This window comes from Poecilia latipinna, unplaced genomic scaffold, assembly GCF_001443285.1.
Source record: "Poecilia latipinna isolate Pla-1442-1.1 unplaced genomic scaffold, P_latipinna-1.0 Scaffold1573, whole genome shotgun sequence".
Lineage (NCBI taxonomy): Eukaryota > Metazoa > Chordata > Actinopteri > Cyprinodontiformes > Poeciliidae > Poecilia > Poecilia latipinna.
Genome location: NW_015114189.1, coordinates 95,496 through 106,842, shown reverse-complemented (window position 1 = coordinate 106,842; position 11,347 = coordinate 95,496). Strand labels below are relative to the sequence as shown.

Below are 11,347 nucleotides of genomic sequence, written 5' to 3'. Positions count from 1 at the left end.
AGAATTAAAAGAACAAAAAACAGAACATTATCCCAGAACTTTTCATCAGCAGTTGAGCAGAGGTTGTCCGATAAGTTGCACAAAGTCGAGTCCAACTTTTTCTTTTCTTTTTTTCCCCAAAGACTAGCAGGTACCAATGACTGCATATGCTCATCTTGGATAGCTGGACATATTCTAGTCAAATTATTACAGTGACCACAGCTCCGCATGTTGGAACATCATAAACTAAACATATTATGAATAGATTCCATTTAATTACAGTTCAATTCAGTGCAGCCACCTGGATGCACTGAAGTGGGTTCATACCGGAGCTCTTTGACTCCGGTATGAACCCACAGACGGCGGTAGAAATTAGGGCTGTGTAATATCGATTTTGCGATATATATCGATATTTTCTTTCCTAGAAAAAAATCGATATTCTTCCGCAAGTATCGTACCATCCAACTGTCACCTTGCTCACTCACTGCTTGCTTCGCCGGGAGAGTGATTCAGTCATCAGGCTTAGAGTGATTCCTTCAGATGTTAAGTGTCAAGGTTAAAAAGGTATCAAACTATTCAGAGCAGGTACTTGGTGCACTTTGTTTACTTTACAAATGTATGTAAGCTACAGTTTGTACTGTTTCAATTAAAAGAAACATGCTTTCTCACCACTTCTTTGATTCATTTTGTCCAGCTGTCGACTTTAAGTCTGTGTCCATGTCCAACCAGAGCCAGGTATTGTGTAGTTGTAATCAGTTTTCAGTTAAATTAATCCAACTCTATAACAGTCACAAAATGTCACCAAAATCACTGTCCCTCTAAAATCTTTCATAAAATCGCAAAAGTGTATTGAATTGTATCGTTTGCTGAATATCGCAATATATTGCGATATTCAGCAAACGATACAAACGATACAATTCAATACACTTTTTATTGTATCGTTTTTTATTGTATCGTGACAATATTGTGTATCATATTGTATCGTGAGATTATTGCATCACTACAGCCCTAGTAGAAATAGCCTCAGCTTGAACTTTGTTTCTGCTATCAAACAATATTTTTATAAGAGCATAAAGCTACCAGGTTAGAAGCTTCAATATGAAAAGCCCAACATCATGTGCCACATTATTCAGGTAGTCTTTTGTTTTTTAAATAATTTTTCAGTACTAGTTGACATTACATGAATGGGTTGTTGCTATTTTATTGTACAGTATTTTAAGATCTTGTTCAATGAGCCCCTTTTTAACTTTGAGCCCCTGCCCCTCCAAAGTTTCTGCATGGCCCTGTTGGATTCTCTTTAGTTTTCTCTGTTCTGTATGTAATAGAGACTGGAATTAAACGTGTTTGGATTGCACCTCTGAACCAGACGCTCCAAAGCGTCCGGTCCATAACTCTTCAACATGCTGTCAGCTCCCAGACAGCAAGACACATTTAGCTCAGAGTCAATGAGATGATATTCAGAAATGATTTTTTTATTGATTGATTTTGGTTCCCTCTGTGATGAAATCTGTACATAAAGTTTATCATGTCTGTGCATGTGCACCAGTCAAGGATGTGAATTATAACCTGCTAAAATGAGGGACAGGCTTCACATTCTTCAGTTAAAAAAAAAAAAAAAAAAAAAAACATACATCCAATATGGAAAATATTCCATTAACGCAACCCCTGGCTCCAACCAGCCTTCTGCAATCTGTAAGCACACAAATATTCAATGTGCTAAAAATAAGACCCATAAACAAATAAGACAAAAATAGTCAGCTACCGACAAACCTGATTTTTAAACAGAGACAACAGCAATGGATATGTAACAGAACACCATTTGGTTATTCTACTCCATTCATGGCCTTTAATTGATGCAGACATACTCCATGTTAAACATTCCATACAAAATGTTGTACGAATCAGAACTGAAAGACATGACAAGCAATCTAAAGGAAGTGGCCCTGTTCATCAAAGTGAAACCGAGACAGATCTTAAACACAGAAGTTTTAAATAATAATTATCAGTAACATGCAGCCTTCTGATTCTTCTTAAAAGACATTATGTTTCAATTTTCTCCCAATTTTCACTTCACCAAATGATTTTTAAGTTACTCATGATTATGTGTACCAAGCAACACAGCATGCTAATGGAAAGTTGAGTAAAAGGAAACGATTTAGTAGAAAAAGATGTAAAAACCAACAGAAAATAAGGTTCCCTAAGCTAAAGTTGTCTGAGTTCCAGACAGAAGTTTCCACAGCCAGTAATGATTTAGGGACCATATTATGTGCCTGTGTTGAGTCCTTGTGTCCAAGTCAGCGTAGGCCTCTACCAGGAAACTTCAGAGCACATCATATGTTCTCTTTGATCACTGAATTTATGGAGATGCTAGTTTTCTTTTTCCAGCAGGACTTGGCACCTGCCCACGCTACCGAACAGCATCAAAACCATGGTTACTGAACCAGTGGCTCAGTGGTTACTGCCAGCAAACTGGACTGGCTTTAACCCTGTTCAGATCGATGGGGTTCATTTGAAGTAGATGACAGACAACCGCGCCTGTAGAACCACAGCCGCCTGCTTTAAAGTACCTCAAGGCTGACTGACACTTCCATGTTAAAAAAAAACCTATTCATCTGACATAATATTCTACTTTTCTGAGAAACTAAATTGTGGGTTTCATCATCTATAAGTTACAGTCATCAAACTGAGTAGATGCAAAGGAGTGAAGAGATCACTGACTGCAACGAATATATTAGTTTCATTTTTTATTATTAAAAAGAAAAAAAATTAGCTGATATTCTAACTGAGATGCATTTATTTCTGTGACTTTTTACTGTGCAAAACAGGTAAATGCATAGTTTATGTGCCCACATCATTTGTGCTCCAATTCAAATACTGTACTGCTAAAAGTAAAAATTGTTTTAAAAATAATGAAGCATTAATGCTTTGATTTAAAAGGTCCTCTCTTTTATTATTAAACAAAAACATAGCACTGCATAAGAGTCTCTTTAAATGTTGGGCCTCAGATGAGCATGCCTGAGATTAAAAAGATTAATCTGCGTCGATGTATGACCATGTGACCATCTCAGCTGAGGTTTCCAAGCGAGCAAGCGCGTGTCTGTTGGTGCATGCGACATAATTTCCTCCAACATCCATCCATCAAAGTGGTTCCCACTCTGTAGTTGACCCTTTTGGAATTCTAGCCAAAATTACCTCACACAGAAATAATCATTTAATAAATTACCCTGAAGGAAATGTTCATATTGTTGACAGAGCACTAAATCCAGTTGAAGGAGTCACTTGTAACAGTGTGTATGCTCATCATTCCTGCTGCTTCTAACTTGTCGATACATGTGCACATCTATATCACGTGTAGCTTAGGGTGCAAAAGTAGTTATTGTGACAGATAAGACAACAGCTTTCTCTGGTATCACTAATCTGAAAATTAAAACTCTTATTTCTACACCATACTTGTGTCAAATATATCAATTTTCTCTAATGCAAACAATCCATGCATATCAATAATTATAGCCCACACAACTCGGATGGAAAAGTACTGATTCGACAGCTGTCCTGCAGACATTAACAACTGAACAGACTTGACTGATACTGTGCATGCTGTGGATGCATGTATATAAGTTTCCTGGGCTGCATGCATAACTGATAAGGTTATATCTTTTCTCTGAACTTTAGTCAAGAGTTTAAGTCACACACAACAGAAAAAATCTTCATGTTTTTTGTGCAAAAACTTTTCAACATGAAGAGGAGTTTTCTGTTTTCAGGTATCAGATGGAAAGAAACCGGGAAACCTGAGCTACCTCACTGTGTGTGTACGCTACATGTGCTATCAACTCAGGGCAACTCACCACACACTGTGTGTACACATGAAGTGTTACGTTTTCTCTACCCACAACTTCATTTCCTGCAGTAGCATCGCCAGGACCGTCAAAAAGAAATCAGTCTGCAGCTTCAGGAAATGAAGTTACTTCAGTTTTTTTCTCTTAAAAACAGATTTACACAACTCTTCCAAACCAGGGAGGCTAACACAGAAACTGTGGTTGCCTTCTTCCTGAACCTCACACAGCTGGTCACATGACCAGGGCCAGATGAGTTCAGGTGGGTGTTTGATGGACCAGTGAGGAAGAGGAAGTGATACTGGGAGCAGAACAACTTTCACAGCAGTACAGCAGTGAAGGGATGATACTATATGTTGCAAGGGCCTGTTTTATAAAACCATTTTGTGCATCCATCCATGTCTAGACACCCACCCACCCACTCACCAATGACTGTAATGAGCAGCCGCCCACACACACACACACACACACACAGGCCCACCATTTCACAACTCCAGTCGAGATGCATCTGTTGAGAAATCTAACTTTCTGCTGCATCTCCCTCCCATGATCTCTTCAGACATCTCAGCTTTCACCGTCTGCTCCCTCTCCTCTTCTACTCTTACATTTCACTCCGTCTCCCTTCAGCCTCTTCCTGTCATTTAGCAACGCTGGCGAGAGCCTGCCTTAGGTTTGACACCTGCCTGCCAAAACAATGATGCCCTCAATGAGAGAGCCAACAGGTCACTGACAGTGTGCAGACCTGCATTACACACCCAGAGCAAACAGCAGCAGTGGTGCAACCACAGAAAAGGGGGCTGATGGGCCACGGCCACCCATACAAATTTCCAGGACTTCCTACGACTCTCACCAGACAGAAATACTTACAGTAAGGACTGTTGCAATAACAACTTTTACTGGATGAATTGTCACAAAAGTTATTATGATAAACAATAATGTGAGACCATTGTCAAGTAACATAATGATAATGGAAAAAAAAATACAAGGACATCCTCTCAAAGATCAATAAACTTTCAACAAACATTTAACACTGGATCTGGAAGACATTTTAAATATGCAAAATAAATAATCAAAACACCCAAAACAGATGGAATGAAAACAGTAGCTTCTAAACAAAATTGTTCTTCAAATAGCCAGGCTAACTGAGACCAAAGCATCAGACTGAAGACTTTTATCATCCAGTCTTTGGTAGAAACAATGAAACAACAAAAACATTCATGATAATGGAAATTACCATGTAATTAATTGATTTATTGCTCATTATGACATTTATACTCAGTATGCTACTACCAGCAGGTCAGTGGCCAGCTGTGTCAACCAGTTCAGGTTGGAGTTTCAAGAAATTTGGATGACCCAGAATAGGGTAGAATACAAACAGCCTTTATTGCCCTGCAAAGAGGTAATTCAGGATGTCATTTGTTATGTACATTATTTTCCGACCCTGTTTGCAACATAGCTGAAGGTTGTTGTTAAATTTTGTGATTAGTAGATTTATTTACATGAACCAAGAATTAATGTTTTCATACACTTATAGTTAAAACAACATATTTACATACACAGTGTATACCCTGAAACAATAACAGCAACTGTGTGAAAATCCAGGTGAAGCTGGTAACAATATATCATTTTCCACAATGAAAGTCCTGTACCAACATGACCCAAATTGCCACTCAGTAATGAAGAATTGATTACTCCAACAGCAACACATTACGGTTTGCAACAACTCAGGGACAAAATCCAATGCTTAGACATCTGTGTTTAATAAATCTAAAAATATAACTGTTTGGGCATTATGAGCATTGTTATGTTGGAAATGTGTCCTTGCTGTACAGCCTCTTGTTCTTATTTTTTACCTTTGGGTGAATGGGCATGGTCCCACAGACCTTAACTTCCCCCACTGTGGGACAACGAATGGTATTTTTATATTCTACTTTTGAAGAGGAAAGGGACAGATTGCATATCAGAAAACAATATCCCAACTGTGAAGAATCAGTTTTGGACTTTGTTCCTTCAAGAGGGACTGGTGCACTTCACATGTCAGACAACATCATTAGGAAGGAACAGGTCAGGGTTTCCCCCAGTGTATTATTGGCCTGGCGGCCTGCCATGCTTTACTAGCGCCCCCGCCAGGCAAAGCGTTGCTTGTTTTTGTTTTAAGGAAAATAATAATTTAAAAACTTTTTTTTATTTTTTAAGACGGATTGCATTTAATGGCGGAGCAGATTTATTGCTAAAAGACAGGCTTATAGTTTATGCATTTAAAGTCGGGAGCATGGACCAATCACACAGCTGGCACCTCTGTGCGTTGCCTCCCGCGCTACCGCTGCTTGATCTCTTAAGTTTAACTCAGCGTGAATCGCGTGCCTCCTTTCACTCAAACTGGACACAGGCTGACCTGTATGAATATTTATTTACATCAAGCCCCTGTGAGGAATTATGATTCTTTGGAAAACTATACGTCAAGGTCAGAGTTTAAAACCCACAGCGATAGCTCTGGTTAGCTCAGGTTGTGCAGCTCTATGTGAACCACAGGAATAACTTGTAGTGGCGCTTTCAGAGGTGAGTTGAGGGAGCAATAAGAATGATTTACATTTGTGAACAAAGAATTATGTGGCATATTTACATCTTAACACGCTGCCCGCCGTGTGGCTCTGTCTTCCCTTCCCCATTTGGCCAGCGATAATCTCATCATGCAGGTTCAGCCCAGTGAGGAGCTTTCACGCTCTGCTCGCAGTCACGCATCATGCTGGTTTTATATTACTTTTAGTATTATTTTTCTGGTTACACAATGCATCAAACTATACCAAATGCTTTGTCCACTTAGTCAGACAGAATTAATGCCCACAGCCACGCGGAGATCAGAAAATCTCCTCTCATTAACTCCAGCAACCAAAACAGTTTCTGTGATGCTTATTAAAAACTCAAAAGACACGAAATAGAAGAGCTACTAAAGTCACATTAGCAGCATTTAATAAAATCTCCCGTTTGTTACGCGTCTCTAACCGGCCGCATCATGCAGTGCCGGTCCAAGGTTGTATGAGGCTTCCAGCAGAATTTGACTTAAGAGCCCCTCTTGCTGCTAAAAACATCAGCACCTCTAACAGCTTCTGTGTTAGATTTAATCTGGGAGGAGGGAGTAGTTTAATTGGCCAAACTAAAAAAAAAAAGTTATAATTGCAGTTTTTTGCATTTGAATTTGTAAACAAACAGAGCTTAAACTCAAAGATTAAACTCGCAGCATCAGATTGTTGCTGTGGTAACAAGACAAACTATAAATATTGTTCTTTGAACTTTTACAAAGGAAACTTGTCAGCTTCTTAAAATCTTACATTTAAATGTTAAACAATTTTAAATATTTTAATTTATGTATGCTGAAACCATTAAATCAAATTTAGTAGCATTGATAATCTCAATAAATAAATGTATCTGTGGTCTGTGTTAAAATATTAGCGTTTATTGGGCAACTGGGTGCCCTGCGACAGACTGGTGACCTGTCCAGGGTGACCCCGCCTCTTGCCCAAAACGTTCGGAATTTAACATATAAAAATCCATTTTGTACTCTTAACTGACCAAAATCACAAATTGTTTAGATCAGTGTTTCTCAACCCTGGTCCTCACCGCCCCCCCGCTCTGCAGGTTTTAGATGTGCCTCTATTCCAGAACAGCTGATTCAAATGATTGCATGACCATCAAATACTGCAGAAGCCTGTTAATCACCCAGAGATACAATTCAGGTGTGTAGCAGAAGGGAAACACCTAAAACATGCAGGACAGGGGGCCTGAGGACCAGGGTTGAGAAACACTGGTTTAGACATTACTGATCATCCAGTAACAAACAGATTTTATGCAAAAGGTTTGGCTTCCAAGAAATATTGGAAATAATTTGAATCTAAATTCTTGAATGTTAGTATGAAAGTAAAAGCATAATGTTTTTTTCAAAGCAGAATTCTCCCTGTAGCCATGTTAATGACAAAAGTATTGTGCAATAAGGATATTTTGATCACAATTTTAATTTTAGCAACAAACACAAAAACATGTCATTGTTACAAAAAATTATTAAAACAACTCTTTCCCGATAACTTTCACAATGCAGAAAACGTAGATGAAGAATCAACTGTAGACATGGAAGCTCGTGTCATTTATTAACATGTGGATTAGAGCTAACAAGCCATGAATTTTTAAGAGCTCCTGGAATGAAGGCAGGATATTAATCAACGATCATTTGTTGAAGGTTTTATGTTGATACATTGAAAATATGCCTGAAATTAAGCATTTTGTTTTTGCTATTTTTGGGTCACAACTTTTCACAGATTTTAATGTAAACTCAGGGACATAAATTACCCCAGAATGTTATGCTCTAACTGTCTTAATGTTTCAGCCGATTAATCTTAAATCTATCAGCTTATTTATAAAGCACCCATTCAAAACAAAGCCATATCTAAATGCACTTTACAGATTCACACACACACACACACACAGACTGCAGATAGATTCCAGTGCAGTCAAACTCAGGTAAGAAACTCTTAAAAATAAAATTATCAGAAAAGTTTGACAGAATCAAGCTGCTGATTGTCTTTAGGAATCCTTCCTTGAAAATGGAATGGAGCAACACATTGTGATCTCTTGAAGATTCCTTTACTCACATTAACTTTGTTGTTTAGACATGCAATTCTTGAAGTTTGCTAACCTTTCTATTTAAATTAATTTAAGGCAACATTTATCTATTAAAGTAGCTGTTTCTCCATGTCCTTACACCTGTTCTGCTGCAGCACACCTTAAACCAAAAGATATTTCTGGACCTTTCCAGAAATGTCTTTTGGTTTAAGGTGTGCCTAGCAGAACAGGTGTGTCATCCCTTTAAACACTTTCTGGAGGTGGTGATGGATATGAACATCAGTTCACAAACACACAGCCGTATGAAGGCAAATAATGGTACAGAACTGAACATTGTTCTACTGTTTCCATTGGCTCAGTGCGAGTTTACCATTCTATTTAACATCCAAAAATTGCCCTTTTCACCCCTTCCGACTCAATTTGATACTCAAAAACAATTCAGTTTTCGCATATCAGTTTATTTTTCAGCGATCGTTGTCAAATCCTCAAATAAAAAAATTTAATTTAACCGTATGTGTTCACACACCCACAGCAGACATATGATTTGTGAATGAGCCCCTACCTTGGCACTGGAATCCCTGCTTCCCAAAGCCCCTGTGGACAGAGGACAGGGATGAGAAATTTGAGGAATTCGCTGACAGAGATACCCTACATATAAAGATATCCAGCCGCAAACATTAATCAGCACACGGAGAACCAGCAGCAACAACGGCGGGGCCCCATGCAACCAGCAGCATTCCTCCACCAGTTTCAGAGGTTGGTGTAGGTGGAGGCGGAGGGGGGATGCAGTAAAATAGGGAAGCCGAGCAGCAATGCGTGCTGTATGGCTGCAGGTAGCGCATCTCTGCCCCTATGTAGAAGGCCCGCGGTGCTGTCGCATTGAATGGCGCATCGCCGTGTTTTATGGTGACAGATTTTAGCACTGCGGCGTTGGTGTACAGAGAGGCCGGTCAGACCTTCCGCAGAGACAGCGGCAGCAGCAGCAGCAGCAGCAAGTGAATCACCTGTGTCCTTTCGGCTCGCAGCGCGCGCTCACACTCACCAGATGAAGTCCGTGCAGTGGCTGCAGAAGGTCGGCTGCTTGAAGAAGCGCGCGATGAACTTGTGGTTCTTCACCTCGTGCACGTTCTTCTGGCGGAGGGCTCCCTGGCGGGCGAAACCGCGCGCGCTCTCCGGCGCCTCACCGTCGCTGTTGGGGTCAGCCATTTTAACGAGGAAGCGGTCCGAGAGGTACGAGGGGTGAGGAGAACGACGACAGGGAGGGAGACGTGACGGAGGCGGCGGGGCAAAACGAGTCTGGGTGCAGGTACCTCCTCCTCGTCCTCCTCCTCATCCACCTCCTCCGTCTCTCCTCCCCGCTGGCCGCCTCGGTGCCTGTCGCTCGTGCTGCCGGTGATTTTTACTGTCTGCGTCCACCTCGCGTCTGCTGCTGCTTCCGGCGACTCTGCTTCCCTGTTCTCAAAGTGTCGCTGCTTGCAGCTCTGTATCTCCGTCGCAAACAACCTGCTGGTCACTCGAACTGCCACAGATACACACACATGCGCGCGCAGAGCACTGTCTACAGCAACACAAGTTGAACCTCGAGCTCCGCATATTTTCACAGTACAGAGTGGATTACACACACATTCTCTCCAGGATGGAGTTGTCCCTCAGCAGAGAAACAATTTGCCTGCAGGGTCCACACAGGCTCAGATAGCCGCTCTTAGCTGGGTACATTTTGTACTGAAATACTGGATAATATTTTTTCAGATTCACACCCAATAAATAATCTGACACTGACTGAAGTATACAGATGCATCTCAGTAAATCAGAATGTCATTCACCACTGCATTCATCTCAGCAACACCAAAAGTGAAATACACAGATTCATTTTACAGAATGGCATGTTTAAGGATATGAGGCCTGCACAGGGAGCATGTTGGCTGAGAGACACAACAGTTACACTATGAATATTATTCTTGCTCTTTTACAAAGTAAGCCAATTACTTTCAATCTTACATTTAAGTGTTAATTGGTGCTGAAACTATTGATAGTATTTTCATTCTCAATATATAGATGTTAAAATTTCAGATCTATGGTCTATGTTAAAATTCAAGCTCTTATGGCCGGGAACTCCGGAAGCCTGGGGGCCCTAAGCAGCTGTTTGGTTCACTTTGCCTTGGGCTGGCTTTGGGTTTAGTCAATAAATGAAGTGTATCAGTTTTAATGATTATGGCTTACAGTTAACAAAAGCCTAATATTCAGACTCCCAAAAAATAGAAACATTTGAGTGGGATGTTTTCTAACACACTTTTTCATTTAACTCAACTTTCCAATTGCAAGTAGGAATACAGAATTCTGTGCAGAGCCTGTATTTAGCAATGTTATTTTGTAAGTAACAGTACTTTCTTGCTGCATTGTTTGCATGCAGCTAATGGAAACCCAAAATTTCATTTTCTCCAAGTTAAAAAGAGCATATAAGCCAGATTAAAAGATTTTAAGTACAAAATGTTATCTTATTGCTTTCCTAGGGGCTTTCATCTCCAGCCATTAAGGGCCAGAGTCCTGCAACCTTTAGATGTGTTTCTGTTCCAACACACAAATGGCTGAATTACTTCCCCAGCATGCAGTCAAGTTTGGTCAGTCCTGCTAATGACCTGATGATTTGACTCAGGTGTGTTGAAGAAAAGATGCCTTTCTAAAGAAGGGTAAGCCACAAAGGGTCATAGCTAAAGATCATTGTTTTTAGACTCCATCCATCCAATGTCTTTCAGCATCTGAAATTGGGTTGCAGGGGCAACAGGTCCATGATGGAACCCCAGACATTCTTCTCCTCCAGGTCATTCTGAGGGATCCCAAGGCGTTTCCAGGCATACATAGTCCTTCCAGCAAGTTCTGAGTCTCCCCCAGGGAGGCACCCTGCACAAACCACCTCAACTTAC

General features: G+C 40.4%; 1 protein-coding gene across 1 annotated transcript in view; it reads right to left on the bottom strand.

Moving 5' to 3' along the window:
• Positions 1–10,944, bottom strand: part of LOC106963735 (protein kinase C beta type-like) — a 57,855-nt gene extending 46,911 nt beyond the window's left edge. The window contains exons 1-2 of the mRNA XM_015058805.1: positions 9,469–10,944; positions 8,989–9,020 (exon numbers count right to left, since the gene is read on the bottom strand). Coding sequence (XP_014914291.1) covers positions 8,989–9,020; positions 9,469–9,632 — 196 coding nt within the window. The 5' untranslated portion in view covers positions 9,633–10,944. The remainder of the gene's footprint in view (positions 1–8,988; positions 9,021–9,468) is intronic.
• Between the last annotated feature and the right edge of the window lie 403 nt (positions 10,945–11,347).